Here is a 20,468-nt window from a genome sequence, read left to right as displayed (position 1 = left end):
AATGTGGTGTGCACGCGTAAGTCGACCCAAGCAGCTAGCGGAGCTATTGCCCGTGGCAGCACTGGTGACGTCAGGTGGCGCCAGGGGCAGGCACCACGTTTGAAACTGCCACTCCTGTGTCGCACATATGTCTTTGCTTTCTTTCGATGTCCAATGCTCACCCTCATGCCCTGCTGAGTGTGTACCCCTGGTCTCTGTTGAAATTGTTGTTGTTTAAACGAATTGTGAGTGCTTCCTTTGTAACGGAGTCCCAATACATAGATGCATGAGCCAACACTTTTGTATTTTTGAACTGTATTTTATGTCCGTTTTCTAGACAATACTCTGCTGTGGCCAACTTGTCAAGCTCCCTTTGTTTTATATGGCGCTTGTGCTCAGTGCAATGCTCTGCAACCATACGAATTGTTTGTCCGTTATACATGCTGCCACATTCACAGGGTTCACCATATATGCTGGACACTCGAAGAGCAATGTCGTCTTTAACAGGGCGCAACATATCTCGTATCTTGGGGGCGGGCCCGGAACACTGGTTTTAGCCCATGTTTATGCAGCAGCCATCCTAACTTGCTTCTAGTTGCTCCACAGTAAGGTAGGAATGCAGTCTGTTTGGCCTCCTCTACTGATTCACCAGGTGTCTTTCATTGGCAGCCCTTGAAATCTTTTGTGATGTCTCTTTTGCTGTATCAATTTTCCCCAAAAACCTGTTTTAAGTTCTGAAATGCAGACTGTAGGTGGTTGTCGTCAGAGATTATCTTGTCTCTATGAACCAATGTGTTTCAGAACCGCTTTCTTGTGTACAGGGTGGTGGAAACTTTTGGCGTTCAAGTACTGATCAGTGTGTGTTGGTTTCCGGTACACTGAATAACCAAGCTGGCCTCCTGCCTTCTGCTCAACCAAAACATCCAAGAATGGTAGCTTGCTGTGCTTCTCCATCTCAACAGTAAATTTAATGTTGGGATGGACACCATTAATGTGATCAACGAACTGCTGTAGTGTATCTTCGCCATGAGGCCATATCAGAAAAGTGTCATTAACATATCGTAGAAAGCAAGACGGCCATAATGCCGCAGTTTGCTGCTCAAAGTACTCCATGAAGAAAATTGCGACTGCTGGAGACAGTGGTGATCCCATGGCTGTGCCGTCCGTCATCCCATAATATTCATCGCAGTATAAAAAGTACGTCGTCGTTAGGATGTGACGGAACAAGTTAATGATTCCAGATGGAAAATACTGGGCCAAAAGATCCATTGTATCTGGTATTGGCATCCACGAAAAAAGTGACACAACGTTCTGGCTAACCACTAGGCTGTTTGGGCCTATCTTCATTCTCTTGAGTGTCTCAACAAATTTCTGTGAATTGACAACATGGTCTTCACAATGCCGCAATTTTGGTCCTAATAATCTTGCCAGGTGTTTAGCAAGTCTGTAGGTGGGCGAACTGATTGCACCAATAATGAGCCTCAGAGCAACACTTTCCTTGTGTATATTTGGTAATCCATAAAGCCTGGGAGGTCTCACAGCACGAGGTGTTAATTTCTTCTCCACTTCATCTGGTAAACCAGAATCCTTTAATAACTTCCCTGTCTTTCTGACAATAGCCTGTGTGGGATCATGACTAAGCTTGTAGTATGTGGCGTCTTCCAATAAATGTAGCATCTTCAGGTGGTAGTCTGCAGAGTTCAGAACCACGGTGGCATTCCCTTTGTCAGCTGGCAAGACAACCAAGTCTTCATTCTTACATAATAACAACAAGCAACGTCATTCCTCCTGGCTAATATTAGATTTTCGTGGCTTAGCTTTCGCCAGGATATGTCTGGTAGTTAGCCTGATATCCTCAGCTGCAGCTGCATCGTGTGAAAGATTCCTAATGCACTGCTCTAGTCCTTTAATTATATCCAATATTGGCAGACGTTGTAGAGCTGGAGAAAAGTTGAGGCCTTTACTCAGTGCTGATATAAAGCCGACATACAGTTCTTGGTTGGAAAGATTAACAACCGTTCTATGGGCCTTATCGGATTTCACAACAGTTCTTCCGTGATTCAGTTGGTCGAACTTGGCACATTGCTATGATATTCCCTTGGATAAACTTGAATGTTGTTGCGCTGCCGTGGCTACATCCAACATCTCCCAATCGAATGGTGACAATGTTGATGACGAAGACAGGTTCCTGGCATTATGATCAAGCTCGTACCTTGTCTGTCGTGTCTGCTGTTTCACTATAGTGAGACTGATCCTCTTCAAAATTCTGTCCACTGCAGCAGTTCAAATGTGCTGCTTGACTACTGCAAAGCGAGGAATTACCTCCTAGTTCCATCAGAAGGGCATGGGGGCAGGCGTTGGACATCGAAAGAAACCAAAAACAGATGTGCAATGCGGGTGCAGCAGTTTCAGACATAGTGCCTGCCCCTGGTGCCACCTGACGTCACTGGTGTTGCCACGGGCAATAGCTCCGCTAGCTGCCCGGGTCGACTTAAGCGTGCACGCCACATTGGGTCTATCTGATTGGCTGCTGGTGATGTCATCATGTCTATATAAGTGAGAAAACATAGCATCCCCGGCAGTCAGTGAACTCCTGACGACGATGGCGGAGATGGTCATTGAAAGCTCGAGGATTTTATTCGAATTGGCACGGCTTGAAAACCGAGATCATCTACCATCCTTATTGATGTCACATTCATAATTTCAATATTTGGTGGCCATTTCCTAAAGCATGTTATGTCACTATCAAATTTTCAGAATGGGATTGGATTTTACAATCCCAGACCATCCTCACTTGGCCTCTAAAACTCGTCCATTTTTTATCTTAACTTTTGTGTCAAGTTTAAATGTGGTGCACTCATCCCAGGAGATGGATTTACATGAACAGACATCCATCACATGTGCACACATAACAGACACTAAATATATTCAAGGACATTTTGTGTATTTATTTTCGAAATTCTGTGCTTACTATATGTGTAGAGTCAGAACAATGTTTTGCGGTTATGAGTTTTAAAACATTGTGATAAATTCATATGGACATGCATTTTTTGAGCTGTAACGCAATTCCTTTTCTCTATCGTAAGTCACACCTTTTTGTTGCTTCTTCTTTGGTGTTGTGGGGATGTTCATTGGAAAATAAGCCCAGTGTTTTGCTTCTAAATACATTAATTTCAAAGCCATACCTGGATCAGAATAACAAAGTGATTGACAGCGAAGCACATTTGAGCATGGAAGGGGGCAATGGTGTTGGTTTGCTGGCACAGTAATGAATTTGTTGTACAGAATTGTAATATCTTATTGCTTTATGCACGGACTCCTGTGTATGAAATGACACCATGCTCCTGTTATTTGTGTATCTCAAGAAAGGCAAGAAGAAGTGCACTGGCTTTTACAATAATCAGAATGATTCACACTTAGTTGGTATATTTGATTCAATAGAGGTGCTATAATGGATTTGAATCATTGATGTAAATATGATAACAAAAAAACATTGAAATAATGTGAACTGATTAAGTAATTATCAATCATTGTAATTGCATGTAGTCTGTCATGTCTGTAGAGTGATATTCCTTGATAACTCTGAAAATGTGGTAGACATGGTTCACTCAAAAATATGAAGCACACACGTAAAAAGAAACAAGAATTATGGCAAAGGGTAAATGCAGCATAGTTCAAAGTCACTTTCTTCCCCAACACTGCTGTTATCTGTGCTCTGGTCCGTGGAAGAATCACTGAAATCCCCCAAGAATATAATTGCATTTTCAGTATTACTCTCTGCACTCACGTCACTTTTCCAATCTTCTTTAACAACCATTTCTGTGTGGCACACAACATTATTGCACTTTTCTAGAGTTATTTGGGCCACTGCTTCCTTTGACAGTGTTTGAATATCTTTCCCGGTGAAGATTTTGTTTATTGTTGCCATGCAACATTTGATCTGCACCCAAATAATTTTGATGGTGTTGAAGAGGCAAGTGATATGGTGGAAGCCTAAAAATCCTGTGACAATGTTCTTTACCATTTACTCTGGTGTATCATCAAATGTGCTTTTGTTGTATTGAAATAAAATAACATCATTGCTCTTAATGAAACATAAATCCATTTGGCTTGCTTCTTCCATCTAAAAACAGTTCATTACAAAAGATGTTGATGTTAATACTTAAGATTTTTGCTCAAGCATTTAGAAATACTGAAGTCTTTACATTTTTTATCAACTTATATCTTTACTTACCTTCGAGATCTCAGAATTTGTCAGGGAAAAATGCTAAAACTTGTCTGGAAATCAGGGAAGTATCAGGGAAATTCACTTGGGGAAACTTGTGGCAACCCTGATTGAGAAATCTGATTTTTTTTTTAATTTACTCTTGTATGTGTTCAATCAGAAGTCACTAGGGGAAATGTGCAAAGCCACAGAAGCATGCGTAACTATGGGAAAGATAATTTCTACTTTAAGAAAATTAAAGAAACTGTTCGACAAAAGAAAGCAGCTGTATATTGAGCTCAGCTGGCAAGCCAATACTAAACAAGGAAGGGAAGTCTGAAAAGTTAGAGAGAACACATAAGCTGTACAAAGGAAACAAACTTGAGGACAGTATTATGGAAAGGAAACAAGAAGTAGATGATGAGGTAGGATATGTGATACTGCCAGAAGAATTTGACAAAACACAGAAAAACCTAAATTGAAACAAGGCACCTGGAGTAGATGACACTGATTCATAATTACTGAGATCGTTGGAAGAACATACCTCTACAAAATTGGTCCACGAGGTATGCAAGATGTAGGGAAACTGGTGAAATATCCTCAGTCTCAAAGAAGAATGTAATAACTCCAGTGAAAAGGTGTGAATATTACCAATCCATAAGTGCAAGTCATGGTTATGAAATACTAACACACATGTTAAACAATGGAAACTCTACATTGGAATATCAACAATGTTAGGAAAGATAAAATGTTATTCACCATAAAGATGACATGTGGAGAGATGCATCAAAAAGACTGTGGCACATTATATGACGGTAATTCAATTATTATCCACAAAGTAGTTATAACATTTTATTATAATCAAATAGGAAACTTACAAGAACATCATTTTTCGACATAGTCTCCTTGCGTAACAACGCACTTGGTCCATCGTTGTACAAGCTTCCTGATGCCCTCATAAAAGATTGTTCTCGGTTGAGCTGCGAGCCAGGAATGCACCACTTCTTTCACTGCTTCGTCCGAGGCAAATTGATGACCACTTAATGCCTTTTTGAGTGGACCAAACAAGTGATAGTCGGAAGGGGCAAGATCGGGTCTATATGGAGGATGACCCAATACTTCAAATTTGAGTTTCTGAAGTGTTTCAGCAGTGTGGCCAGCAGTATGTGGACGGGTATTGTCATGCAACAACACAACACCTTTGACAGCAATCCTCGGCATTTGTTTTGAATTGCAGGCATTAGCCTGGCAGTAAGCATCTCACTGAAACATACACTGTTTATTGTTGTGACCCTTTCCCCATAATGTCCCAGTACTGGACCTTGTGTGTCCCAAAAAGCCGTAAGCATCAGTTTTCCTGCTGACTGTTGGGTCTTGAACTTTTTCTTGCACGGCGAATTTGGATGTTTCCATTCCTTACTCTGCTGTTTACTTTCTGGCTCTTAATGATGGATTCATGTTTCATCACCAGTAATGATCCTGTCCAAGAAGTTTCCCCCCTTCGTTACCATAGCGATTCAAATGATTTTTGCAGATGTCCAAGTGTGTTTCTTTATGCAACTGTGTGAGTTGTTTTGAGACCCATCTTGCTCAAACTTCATGGAAACCCAAGCTTGTTGTGGATGATTTTGTAGGCAGAACCGTGACTAATTTGCAGACGATGTGCCGCTTCGTCAATAGTTAATCTTCTGTCGAAGAGCATCAATTCACTTGAACATTCAATGGTTTCTTTATTTGTGGTGATAAATGGTCGTCCGGCTCCTTCATCATGCGTAACACTTGTGCGACCATTTCAGAATTTTTCAGTCGATTCGTAGACACTCTGTTGTGGCAAAACACGGTTTCCCGTACTGTACCGAAAGTCTCCGATGAATTTTGGCTCTCGAGACGCCTTCCGACCACAAAAAATGGTTCACTAAAGATTGCTCTTCATTGGTGCAAATAGACAGTGGAGCAGCCATGATTAACAGCACAGCAGCGATAACGAAACTAACCTAGCAGCTTGAAAATTGCAAAGCTACAGCAACAAATAAACAAAGCATGTGTCATCAATGTAAAATGACAGTACTACCAAAATAGACAAAAATATAACTAAATTATGGATAGTAATTGACTTACCCTTGTAGCTCTTGGTTAAAGTCTTCTTCAGGAAATGGAAAACACACACACACACACTGAGAGAGAGAGAGAGCTCACATTCACAGGACCGCCATCTCTGGCAGCTTGGATCAGTCTGAGCCTCTGGAGATCATGGTTTTTTTGTGCGTGTGTGTGTGTGTGTGTGTGTGTGTGTGTGTGTGTGTGTGTGTGTGTGTGTGTGTTTCCATTTTCTGAAGAAGACTTTAGGCGAAAGCTATACATGTAAGTGCCTTTCCGTTGTGCCTGTCTGCGGCACAAATATTGTGTACAGAAAAACTGGTGACCTGCCCCAGCTGCACATGGATAGCATTAAGCATTTACGGTAGGAAGACTTGTCTGACATAGCAGTAATAAACTATATACATAATCTTTTTATATGATTCAGTCTACCTATTAGCAAAACCTGTATCTAAATCACTAAAGTGGTTCCTGATATTAGCATTCAGACAGGCAGAAAAATGTGCTTGAGTGACTTAAATTTAGCAATATCTATAGAAGGAAAGAGTGATAGAAGGCATCCTCAAGAATGATAACTTTGGGTTTCAGAGAAATGGAGAAACAGGCGCGGCATTACTAATCCTGTAACATACAGGTAGATCTTGTTATATTTGGATTCATTATCCATGTTTTCACATATACGTGGTTTTAGTTTTAAGTCCAGTCTGTTAGCAGTACACTGAAGCAGAAATGCATTAACACATCTCAACACTCCTCTTCTGATGTGTGTTGTCGAGATGTATATCATCATTTCACATCATTAGAGCTGTGAAGTTGCAGTTGACTGGGTCTGTGTGTAAAATGTCAGGTAAAAGGAAAGAAATTCTGCATGTCAAGGGAAAGAAGCTTGTATAATCAGAAACAGAGGGATGTTAAGAATCACTATGAGAAAAATGAGCATATTGTTTTTATTCGACATGCTTTGGGGCTTAGTGAATCCATTTTGAGAATTGTTCATGACAGTTCAGAACTAATTCAAAAATCTGGTAACTGTTCTGCTAACATAAGTGTGACTAGAAAGTTTAGGGTACGTGTGGGTTCCGTATTGTCCGACGTCTTCCTCCAGGAGAACGGAGTGCCTCAGGGCTCCGTCTTGAGCGTAGCCCTTTTTGCCATAGCGATCAATCCAATTATGGATTGCATTCCACCTAATGTCTCAGGCTCTCTTTTTGTCAATGACTTCGTGATCTACTGCAGTGCCCACAGAACATGCCTCCTGGAGCGCTGCCTTCAGCGTTGTCTTGACAGCCTATACTCATGGAGTGTGGCTAATGGCTTCCGGTTCTCTGAAGAAAAGACGGTTTGCATCAACTTCTGGCGATATAAAGCGTTCCTAGCGCCATCCTTACATCTCGGTCCCATTGTTCTCCCATTCGTGGAAACAACTAAGTTTCTAGGGCTCACACTGGACAGGAAACTTTGTTGGTCTCTGCACGTTTCTTATTTGGCTGCCCGTTGTACACATTCCCTTAATGTTCTCAGAGTTCTTAGTAGTTCATCTTGGGGAGCGGATCGCACTGTCCTGCTTCGCTTGTATCGGTCCATAGCCCGATCAAAGCTGGATTATGGGAGCCTCGTCTGCTCGGCCATCCCTCTTACGCCGTCTCAACTCCATCCACCATCAGGGGTTACGTCTTGCGACCAGAGCATTCTACACTAGTCCCGTCGAGAGTCTTTATGCTGAAGCTGCCGAATTAACATTGACCTACCGGCGTGGCGTACTGCTTTGTCGGTATGCCTGCCGGCGGCTGTCAATGTCCGACCACCCCTCTTATCAGTCCTTCTTCGCCGATTCTCTCGACCGTCAGTATGGGTTGTACGTGTCTGTCCTGCTGCCCCCTGGAGTCCGCTTTCGTCGCCTGCTTCGACAATTGTATTTTGCCCTCCCTGCCACCTTCAGAGAGGATGAGAGCGGGACACTACCTTGGCTTCAGGCTCCGGTTCATATTCATCTTGACCTCAGCTCGCTCACGAAGGAGGGTACTCCAGCTGCAGTGTATTGCTCACGGTTTGTCGAACTTTGTGCGCGACTTGCCAGTCATACTTTTATTTACACTGATGGCTCCAAAACTGATGATGGTGTCGGCTGTGCCTTTGTTGTTGGGGCCGTCACCTTTAAATACTGGCTCCTCGACCAGTGTTCCAGCTTTACGGCCGAGCTTTTTGCTCTCCATCAGGCCGTTCAGTATGCCCGCCGCCACCGCCATTCATCGTATGTACTCTGCTCTGATTCACTCAGTGCTCTTCAGGGCCTTAGAGCTCCATATCCTGCCCATCCCTTGATGCAACGGATCCAGCAATCCCTCCATTCTTTTGCTGATGATGGCTCTCCTGTCAGCTTTCTGTGGGTTCCCGGCCATGTAGGAGTGCCTGGGAATGAGGCTGTTGATGCTGCGGCCAGGGCTGCAGTCCTCCTGCCTCGGCCAGCCTCCCATTGTTTCTGTCATCTGACATTAGTGGGGTTGTGTGTAAGAGGCTTGTGTCATTGTGGTGGGATACTTGGTCATCACTTCAAGGAAACAAGCTCCGAGCCGTCAAACCGTTCCCAACTGCTTGGACAACCTCCTCCCGACCATCTTGGCGAGAAGAGGTCCTTCTGACCAGGTTGCGGATTGGGCATTGCCAGTTTAGCCACCGCTACCTGCTCTCCGGTGACCCAGCCCCGCAGTGCCCTTGTGGTCATGCATTGACAGTGCGCCATGTTTTATTGTCGTGTCCCCATTTTAGTCAATCTCGTTTTGTCCTGTCTCTGCCATCTACTTTACAGGATATTTTAGCTGATGACGCTCGAAAGACATCTAACTCTTTCACTTATTTTATCTTCATCTTTGTAAGAACTTTCTGGTGTCCCCCCCCCCCCCCCCCCCCCCCCTTGAGTTTTACTGGATTCTATGTGCTCTTACAATTGTGACTGGGCGCTAATGACCTCAGTAGTTGAGCGCCCTTAACCCCACCCCCACAAAAAAAAAAAAGTGACTAGTGATTGAGCACCACAACCAACAACACGTGTCTCTCTATGGAGCTGCTATTCAAGCTAAAGCTTATATGAAGATTTACAAAAAGATGACAGTCCAGCACCTTTCTCTTCCAGCTCAGGTTGGATTGATCGCTTCAAGAATCATTGAGGCTTGCACAACATTAAAATAACAGGGGAGGTGCCTGTGGCAGATGAGGAATTTGAAAAGAGGAGTAAAGAAATTGTGATAGAAAAAGGCTATACTGCGAAACATGTTTTCATTGTTGATGAAAAGGCTTATTTTGGAAACGAATGTCTAGCTACATATTCATTTGCATTTAAGAAAAAACAGCATCTGGATTAGAGGCTACTAAGACCTGGCACACCCTTCATTTCAGAGGGAATGGTCAAGGGATTGTAAATTAAAACCCCTTATGATCCACAACTTGCAAAATCCTAGGGCACTAAAAGGTTGTGACAAGAGCAGGCCGGGAATTCATTGGTAACAAAATAATGATTTTAGTGTGTTACGTTTGTGTTAAATTTTTAAATGTATAAATTTTGCATTAATATGTGTTTCGCTGAGGTGATGGTTAGTTTTGGTTAAAAATAGTAAGAAACTATTTCAAATTTAATGTGCGAGAAAACGAGAACCTAACCCCATATTATAAATATCAAATTACTCTTGATTTACATGAATTCAGTATCTCTGGGGATTACACAGAACATAACTGCCATGCATAACAAAGTTTATCTCTGCCTTAGAAGTTGTGTTGAAGAACCACAGGGCTGTATCTGTAACATTTGTAAATTTAGAGAAAGCTTTTGACAATCTTGTCTGATTTAGCGTCTAAAATTCAGGAGATACCAGAGATAAACTACAGGGGGTCATTTACAGCTTGTTTGAAACCAGACTGCAGTTGTAAGTAACAGGACATGGAAAGGAGGCATTAGTTGATACAGGAGTGAGACAGGGTTGCAGCATAGCCACCATGTTATTCGATCTGTACCTAGAGTGAGCAGTAAAGGACACAAATGAGATTTTTGAAAGTGATTTAAAGGTAAAGAAGAAGAAATAAAAACTTTGAGAACAAGGTACTTAGATCATTTGACTGGAATGGATGTCTTGAAGGGAGATTACTTGATGAATGTCAACAAAAGTAAAGAAGAAAAATAGTAGTGGAGTATAATCGAATAAAATCGGCTAGTGCTGAGGGCATTAGATAAGAAGAAGAGCCACAAAAATTAGTAGACAGTTTTGCTATTTGGGTAGGAAAATAACTGACAATGGCTGAAATAAAGAGAGTATAAAACGTATACTGGCAACAGCAAGAAAAGCATTTTCCAGTGATAAAGTTTTGTTAATATGAAGCACATATTTAAGTGGTAGGATGTCTCTTTTGAACAATCTTTGTCAGAAGTGTAGCCTTATATGGAAGTGAAATGTGGTGATGAACAGTTCAGATAAGAAAAGAATAGAAATGTGTGAAGTGTGGTACTAGAAGAACACTGAGTGGATAGGATAACCTATAAATATGTATGAAATCAAATGGGAGAGAGGAGGAATTTGTGGCATAACTTGACAAAAAGAACAGATTGGTTGATAGTACACATCATGTGGTTACAAGTAATCATGAATAGGGTAATGGAAAGAACTGTTGGGTGCAAATATCATAGAAAGAGACCAAGAATTATCAAAAGGGTACAGTTTGCTGTATTGTGCAGGGGATTTGATGATGAGGAGAGATGCAGGGAACCACTCTTTGGTCTAAAGATAGTGACTTTTTTTCAAATGCTTGTCATATCAATTATTATTTAGTATTCACACAGTTCACATAGAACTGGAGCCATTATTGATTTGTTGTGTGTAATGAAGCCATTGTTTTTGATATTGTGATTCATGTTAATTTTCATTTCAGTGTCATTATTAACTGCTGTTGGAATATGGGTGGTTGATGCAAGCAAAAATGGAATACTCAACATGACACCATCACAAAGAGAAGTTTATGAGAGAAACAGATTGTAAGTATCATTCTGAAATTAGTGCTCTTTACTGACAATTGTTTTGTGTTCCGTAGTATTCAACTATATCTTATCATAAAAATTTCTGACATTTGCTGTTCTGTTAGAGGAAACTTTTTTTTTTACATGATCCTTCCAGTCAGTCAACTGAAAGTGTATCAAAATATTTAATTTCTTGTTACTTTTTTTCCTAGTCACTGCTGATGTGGCAGTCAGTTGTTCAGTGCAGGCACAAGAAAGCTTTTAGCCTTTAACATATTGAAAATTGTAATACACAGCACTCTCATAATGACGATGCTTTTTCTTCAGTAAATTCTATAGATTTATCCTCTCTTTTTCAGTAAATTCTGTATTTTTGCCATTCATATGTTAAGTCTCATTTCAATTATCTGTAAAGTGTGACAATTTCATTTGTCTTTAAGTGCTTTAGGGGGGATGTAACAGAAAATGTAAACATTTATTTAAAAAATCATTACAGCCATATTTATTAATGCCGGCCACTATGGCCAAGTGGTTCTAGGCGCTTCAGTCCTGAACCGTGCTGCTGCTACGGTTGCAGGTTCGAATCCTGCCTCGGGCATGGATGTGTGTGATATCATTAGGTTAGTTAGGTTTAAGTAGTTCTAAGTCTAGGGGACTGATGACCTCAGATGTTAAGTCCCATACTGCTTAGAGCCATTAGAACCATATTTATTAATGTACAAATCTAAAATTTTGCTTGTGTAAAGCAAAAGAGCTGTGTTTTAATGGAAAAATGTAATAAAATATGCAGGATTAATATTTTGCCAGAAATGTGAATTTTTAATTTTTTTATTGTCTGTTTTATAAAAAGCAAAACTCAAATTCTATTCATGTAAGTAATCTGAAAATTTTATTGTAATGTCCTGAGAAGGTTATAAGACCACTGAACTACAGCTATTAATGTATGGTACAAATTGTATCACTAACGAGAGTTTTTAATTTTGCACATCCAAAATTAACTTTTTTTCTCAATACAATAATCTAAGAATCATTATGTAATTGCAGGATCTCGTATTTTTTAGTTCCAGGGAGACAGTAACACATTGCGAACAGTTCTAAAAAATTTCATAGCATTAGCGCATTTATTTTTTGAGAAAAACCTTCAAATAATGTAAAAAATGTAAAACAGAGAAAATGAGGTTCAAAGATTTTCTTCTCATACTCCTGCATATAATATGCTTACCTCAGTTTTAAAATCTCCATACTGATACTCCTTGTCCTCCAGGTTTCTCTTCTCTCCTCTTTGAACCTGCCTGGCCTGTATTTGTAGGTAAGACACTGATATGTTAGCTTTCTTTACCCTACTCTTCTCGATGGTGTAAAATGCTTTTGTTGTAAACACGCCAGGATCTCTTCAACATTTCAGTTCTGCCATTATTTTCATTGTTGTAACACAAACCTATTTTGAGTATTTCAAGTCCACAGAATGTCCTTTTTGAGCATCTAAACCAAATTAAATTATTGAGACTTTCATTTGCATTTTGTGTCTTTCCATGAATACACTTCCTCAGTAAATCCGGGTTTGCAAGAAACCTGAATGTGGGCTTCATTGCATTCATAACAGGTTCTCGTAATGAGTGCTTTTGTGAATATGTCTCATTTCTATTATTGAACTTAGACCAATCTTCTTTCGGACACAGTTTGTGCATTGGTATTTGGTCAGTGGATAGTTTGTGGGGGGGCGGGAGGGGGTGGTGGGAATGCCCACACTACACACCTCATTGCCCCTAAATTGTGTCTGTTTTTCCTGATAGCTCACCTATAAAGTAACTGAAGAGAATCAGTTTCTTTCAGAGTAAGCCTGCCTTTTCGTGCTAGTGGTTTTCCATCCTCAAGTACTTCACCTTTCTTTTCCTCCAGCAAGCGACGAAGCCTGCCACCAAGCCTCTTTTGGATGTGGCCAACACATTCCAACTTTTCTATTGTTGTATTGTACGGATTTTTATCTGTTTCTGCTTTGAACAAAGAGGAGTCCCCATCACCAAGGTATTAAGTACATCTAACACCATACTGGTCCTCAGATCTGGAGAACATCCTCACAACCCCAGCAGTCTCCATGCCCCCACTTGAGCCATTATATTTTCTAGAGCATGCTACCACATGATTTACTTGCCACAGTCTCTCACTGTCTTCACTGTTGGACATTTGCCTTGTTGCACACTGGTGGCAGTATTTAGACATAATTTCTACATCTAAAACTTTGCCTGAGTCAATACCAATAACAAATGCAACTCCATACAGGGATAAGTGACCCCTTTTCATATAGGTGCCATCTACAGACACACATAGGTCAGTAACATTTGTAGGAAATTCACTGTTATGAATATCTACCCCAGGATCTATTTCTGTTTTGTTTATTTCAACAATTTCCTCCGCAGCTTTCTTCATGAAAACGTTGGCAGTATCACATAAAGCATCAGACATTTCTTTATTTATTTTTTCAAACCTTACACAAGGTGGAGGCATGTTCAGAAAACCACACGATAGATTACCTCCTTCCCTGCCCTTTCCAAGGCATCTCAGAGCATATGCTAACCTACAATTGCTTTCATAGGTTCCAGTGTCAGTTTTTTTGGAGGAGGAAAATGAAAATCCATTGCCACATGAATTACAAATTAATTTAAAATCACAAGCTATTTCCACTCTTCTTTCTTCAACAACAATCATGCATTCCGTATTTTTACAGCTAACGCATGAATGTGAAAACTTTGTATCCTGGCAGTGAAGCTCTAAATCAATAAGTCCGACTCCAGTAGAATCCATATCAACATCACTCACGCACCTGCACAATTCTGCTGTCCCAAGTTTCAATGCTGAAGCTGAAAGCATCCTCTTTTTTGTTGGTAAACCGATTTCCAAGATTCCTCAGTTCCTAAACACAGTTTTTCCACCACCCATTATGCATAAATCTTAACTTCCATGTAAAGGTTTGTGAATTCAACCTTCCACCTACTAATATGTGTTAGTATTGTCAAAATGGAAATAGCATTCCATATGCCATCTCCTTTATGTATGAGCTACACTTTCCCAAAATTCTCCCAATAAAATGAAACTAGCATTCACCTTCCCTATTACCAACTTTACGTGCGCATTCCATTTCATATTGCTTTTCAACATTACACTTAGATATTTAATCGAAGTGACTGTGTCAAGGTTGTTGTTGTTGTTGTTGTGGTCTTCAGTCCTGAGACCGGTTTGATGCAGCTCTCCATGCTACTCTGTCCTGTGCAAGCTTCTTCATCTCCCAATACCTACTGCATCCTACATCCTTCTGAATCTGCTTAGTGTAGTCATCTCTTGGTCTCCCTCTACAATTTTTACCCTCCACACTGCCCTCCAATACTAAATTGGTGATCAATCGTTGCCTCAGGACATGTCCTACCAACCGATCCCTTCTTCTGGTCAAGTTGTGCCACAAACTTCTCTTCTCCCCAATCCTATTCAATACTTCCTCATTAGTTATGTGATCTACCCAGCTAATCTTCAGCATTCTTCTGTAGCACCACATTTCAAATGCTTCTATTCTCTTCTTGTCCAAACTATTTATCGTCCATGTTTCACTTCTGTACATAGCTACACTCCAAACAAATACTTTCAGAAATGACTTCCTGACACTTGAATCTATACTCAATGTTAACAAATTTCTCTTCTTGAGAAATGCTTTCCTTGCCATTGCCAGTCTACATTTTATATCTTCTCTACTTCGAACATAATCAGTTATTGTGCTCCCCAAATAGCAAAACTCCTTTACTACTTTAAGTGTCTCATTTCCTAATCTAATTCCCTCAGCATCACCAACTTAATTCGACTACATTCCATTATCCTCGTTTTGCTTTTGTTGATGTTCATCTTATACCCTCCTTTCAAGACACTATCCATTCCGTTCAACTGCTCTTCCAAGTCCTTTGCTGTCTCGGACAGAATTACAATGTCATCGGCGAACCTCAACATTTTTATTTCTTCTCCATGGATTTTAATACCTACTCCAAATTTTTCTTTTGTTTCCTTCACTGCTTGCTCAATATACAGTTGAATAACATCGGGGAGAGACTACAACCCTGTCTCACTCCCTTCCCGAACACTGCTTCCCTTTCATGTCCCTCGACTCTTATAACTGCCATCTGGTTTCTGTACAAATTGTAAATAACCTTTCACACCCTTTATTTTATCCCTTCTACCTTCAGACATTGTCAAAAGCTTTCTCTAAGTCTACAAATGCTAGAAACGTAGGTTTGCCCTTCCTTATTCTAGCTTCTAAGGTAAGTCGTAGGGACAGTATTGCCTCACGTGTTCCAACATTTCTACGGAATCCAAACTGATCTTCCCCGAGGTCGGCTTCTTCTAGTTTTTCCATTCGTCTGTAAAGAATTCGCATTAGTATTTTGCAGCTGTGACTTATTAAACTGATAGTTCGGTAATTTTCACATCTGTCAACACCTGCTTTCTTTGGAATTGGAATTATTATATTCTTCTTAAAGTCTGAGGGTATTTCGCCTGTCTCATACATCTTGCTCACCAGATGGTAGAGTTTTGTCAGGACTGGCTCTCCCAAGGCCGTCAGTAGTTCCAATGGAATGTTGTCTACTCTGGGGGCCCTGGTTCGACTCAGGTCTTTCAGTGCTCTGTCAAACTTTTCACGCAGTATCGTATCTCCCATTTCATCTTCATCTACATCCTCTTCCATTTCCATAATATTGCCCTCAAATACATCACCCTTGTATAGACCCTCTATATACGCCTTCCACCTTTCTGCTTTCCCTTCTTTGCTTAGAACTGGGTTTCCATCTGAGCTCTTGATGTTCATACAAGTGGTTCTCTTATCTCCAAAGGTCTCTTTAATTTTCCTGTAGGCAGTATCTATCTTACCCCTAGTGAGATAAGCCTATACATTCTTACATTTGTCCTCTGGCCATCCCTGCTTAGCCATTTTGCACTTCCTGTCGATCTCATTTTTGAGACGTCTGTATTCCTTTCTGCCTGCTTCATTTACTGCATTTTTATATTTTCTCCTTTCATCAATTAAATTCAATATTTCTTCTGTTGCCCAAGGATTTCTACTACCCCTTGTCTTTTTACCTACTTGATCCTCTGCTGCCATCACTACTTCATCCATCAAAGTTACCCATTCTCCTTCCACCGTATTTCTTTCCCCCATTCCTGTCAATTGCTCCCTTATGCTCTCCCTGAAACTCTGTACAACCTCTGGTTCTTTTAGTTTATCCATGTCCCATCTCCTTAAATTCCCACCTTTTTGCAGTTTCTTTAGTTTTAATCTACAGGTCATAACCAATAGATTGTGGGCAGAGTCCACATCTGCCCCTGGAAGTGTCTTACAAGTTAAAACCTGGTTCCTAAATCTCTGTCTTACCATTATATAATCTATCTGAAACCTGTCAGTATCTCCAGGATTCTTCCATGTATGCAGCCTTCTTTTATGATTCTTGAACCAAGTGTTAGCTATGATTAAGTTGTGCTCTGTGCAAAATTCTACCAGGTGGCTTCCTCTTTCATTTCTTTGCCCCAGTCCATATTCACCTACTACGTTTCCTTCTCTCCCTTTTCCTACTACCGAATTCCAGTCACCCATGACTATTAAATTTTCGTCACCCTTCACTATCTGAATAATTTCTTTTATCTGATCATTCATCTCTTCACTTTCTTCGTCATCTGCAGAGCTAGTTGGCATATAAACTTGTACTACTGTAGTAGGTGTGGGCTTCGTATCTATCTTGGCCACAATAATGCGTTCACTATGCTGTTTTTAGTAGCTTACCTGCATTCCTATTTTCCTATTCATTATTAAACCTACTCCTGCATTACCACTATTTGATTTTGTGTTCTGCCACCGAACTTCACTAATTCCCATTATATCTAACTTTAACCTATCCATTTCCCTTTTTAAATTTTCTAACCTACCTGCCCGATTAAGGGATCTGACATTCCGCGCTCCGATCCGTAGAACACCAGTTTTCTTTCTCCTGATAACGACATCCTCTTGAGTAGTCCCCGCCCGGAGATCCGAATTGGGGACTATTTTACCTCCGGAATATTTTACCCAAGAGGACGCCATCATCATTTAATCATACAGTAAAGCTGCATGCCCTCGGGAAAAATTACGGCCGTAGTTTCCCCTTGCTTTCAGCCATTCGCAGAACCAGCACAGCAAGGCCGTTTTGGTTATTGTTACAAGGCCAGATCAGTCAATCATCCAGACTATTGCCCCTGCAACTACTGAAAAGGCTGCTGCCCCTCTTCAGGAACCACACGTTTGTCTGGCCTCTCAACAGATACCCCTCCGTTGTGGTTGCACCTACGGTATGGCCATCTGTATCGCTGAGGCACGCAAGCGTCCCCACCAACGGCAAGGTCCATGGTTCATGGGGTATGTCAAGGTGTACCCTATCAATGCTGTATTTGAACATTAAAGGATTGTTTCTTCTACTCACCTGCATTAACTTAAATTTTTCTGCATTTAGAGCAAACTGCCTTTCATCACACAACCTAGAAACTTTGTCTAAGTCATCTTGTATATTTCTACAGTCTCTCAACAATGACACCTTGCCATACACCACAGCATTATCAGTGAACATCTGCCAGTTGCTGCTCACCCTGTCTGTCATAACATATATGTATATGGAGAATAAAAGCGGTCCTATCACGCTTCTGTGGGGCACTCCTGATGATATTCTTGTCTGTGATGAACACTCACTGTGAAGGCCCACAACTGGGTTCTAGGAACTTAAACCATATGCTCGGACCTTCAACAGTCCAGTGGAGCACCATGTCAAATGCTTTCCTGAAACCTAGGAGAATGGAATGAGCCTGTTGTCCTTCATTCATGGTTTGTAGGTTATCATTTGGAAAAAGGACAAGCCAATTTTCACATGAGCGATGCTTTTTAAATCTGTGCTGATTTGTGGACAGAATATTTTCTATCCCAAAGAAATGTAGTGTATTCAGATTCAAAATGTGTACAAAAATTCTACAGCAAACGTGTTAAATGATATTTTTCTATAGTTATGCAGGTCAGTTCTTTCATCTTTCTTATATATGGGAGTCACCTGTGCTTTCCTCCATTCATTTGGGACTTTTCGCTGGACAAGAGATTCACAAGCTGAGTAGGGGGCCAATGCTGTAGAGTAGTCTCTGTAAAACCGAACTGGGGTTCCATCCGGACCTGGTGACTTACTTGTTTTCAACTCTTTGAGTTGCTTCTGTGTGCTACTGATGCCAATTTCTATGACCTCCATGTGGGAGTCTGTACAACAGTCAAACAGTGGTATGTTTGTTCAAATGTCTTGTGTGAATGATTTCTTAAATGTGAGACTGAAAACTTCAGCTTTCCTTTAGCTGTACTCTATTGCTGCCCCCAACGAGTGACTAGATAAAAGTCGTTGACCTCCTTTTTGATTTTATGTATGACCACAATTTTATCAGGTTCTCGGTTAAGAGCTTTCGCTAAGGTGCAGTTGAAGTTGTTGTACACTTCGTGCACTGCTCTTCTTACAGATGCATGAGTTTCCACTAATTTTTGCCTGTCAAAATTTGCCTTTTTTATTATAAGACCAGAAGTTCTTAGAATATTCTATCATGTGGTTAGTTTTACTTTTATATTTACTGAGTGCTTCATACATGGCCTTCCTTATGATAATTTTGTATTCATTGTCTTTGAGTCTTTGGCTAAGCATAAATTTGCAGTGACGTTATCTTTCTTTTTGTAGCAGCTTTCTAACACAGTTGTCAAATTGCGGTAGGTCTTTTCCGTCCCCTACAATCCTACTCTGAACACACTTGTCTAAAGTTTGTTGTATGATTATGCTTTTGAACTTTGTCCATTGATGCTCAACATTACTGGTGTTGGAGATGACATTTTTGCGATGACTTGTCAAGTAATCTGAAATCTGTCACTTGTCGCCCTTGCTAAACAAAAAGATATTCCTGCCTGTCTTTGTACTCCTATTTACAGCCATGTTCAGTGATGCTGTAATGACCTTATGATCACTAGTTACCTGTTCTATGCTAACTGAGCATGTCTAAGATGTTATCTTCTCGAGTCAGCTCCCAATTTAACTGCTGAAGGTAATTTTTGGATAAGGCATTTAGAACAGTTTCAGACGAATCTCTGTCCCTATCACCTGTCCTAATCACTTGAGTTTCCCAATCTATAGTTGGTAGATAAACTACAACATGGCCAGGAAATTTACGTGACATGTTCTCCAAGTTTCCCCTCAACTGTTCCACCATTACTGTTGTTATAAAACATCAAATGACCATGTTTGATCCATCTTTAACACTTTTCACTCAGGTTATTTTGCATCCTGACTCTGTACTAATCTTAGTAGATATTATCGTACTTATTATTGCTATCAACATGCTTCCACCACCATCGTTAAACTAATCTTTGCGGTGAATATTCCAGTCAAAGTTTAGCATTTCATTGCTGTCAAACTCCGCTTTCAGCCAGCTTTCTGTTCCTTGTTCTGTGTAAGCATTGTTACCTTTTATAATCTACATTAGTTTCGGGATCTTTCTGTAGATGCTCCTCCATTCAAGTGCTACTATATTGTCTTTTCTTTTTCCAATCTGCTATTATGAATACTACTCTGTATGAAAACAGAAGGGATGTCTCTATCCTAAAAAACCCATATGTGCATTACACACGTACTCCACTATTCTATTAGTCATTTCCTGCATGTAGTGCACACTTGTCCCTGCAGTTCTCCTCCTGACTCTGGGGGTTGAGAAATTTGCATCTGATACCTTAGCTCTGCTCCCACCCCAAAGGCAAGGCTATCTTCACCAAATCAGCCATTCACCTGTGATCCCTGCAGCAGATATCACTCATCGGCTTTGTGAGCTATGATTTGCTGGTGGGTGTGCCCAGTGTTCTCAGTTGCTGCTGGCAGAGCCTCCTCTGTATCGCGGTCGAGACCTTGTGGCACGCAAATAGAGTGGGCACTGGTCTTCCCCAACCTGGCTGCTGTTTTACTGAGGGGCTTCATCACCCACCTAACATTGGGGCTCCCAGTGACAAGCAGTCCCAACTTTTCGGGCTTTTGGAGGAGCATCGGCCACAGTGCCAACAGGCCCATGCTGGTTCAGTTGTACTTTCAGGTGCAGGCAATGCCTCAAATCTGCTTTTAATATGTA

General features: G+C 40.8%; 1 protein-coding gene across 1 annotated transcript in view; it reads left to right on the top strand.

The window, feature by feature from the left end:
• LOC126322286 (major facilitator superfamily domain-containing protein 1-like) overlaps window positions 1–20,468 on the top strand; it is a 130,289-nt gene that overhangs the window by 92,544 nt on the left and 17,277 nt on the right. Inside the window, exon 10 of the mRNA XM_049994278.1 lies at window positions 11,195–11,297. Within this exon, the coding sequence (XP_049850235.1) occupies window positions 11,195–11,297 (103 nt within the window). The remainder of the gene's footprint in view (window positions 1–11,194; window positions 11,298–20,468) is intronic.

The sequence above is a fragment of the Schistocerca gregaria genome, chromosome 2 (assembly GCF_023897955.1).
Source record: "Schistocerca gregaria isolate iqSchGreg1 chromosome 2, iqSchGreg1.2, whole genome shotgun sequence".
Taxonomy (NCBI): domain Eukaryota; kingdom Metazoa; phylum Arthropoda; class Insecta; order Orthoptera; family Acrididae; genus Schistocerca; species Schistocerca gregaria.
Note: the sequence above shows the minus strand (reverse complement) of the source record. Positions and strands in the feature narration are given on the sequence as shown.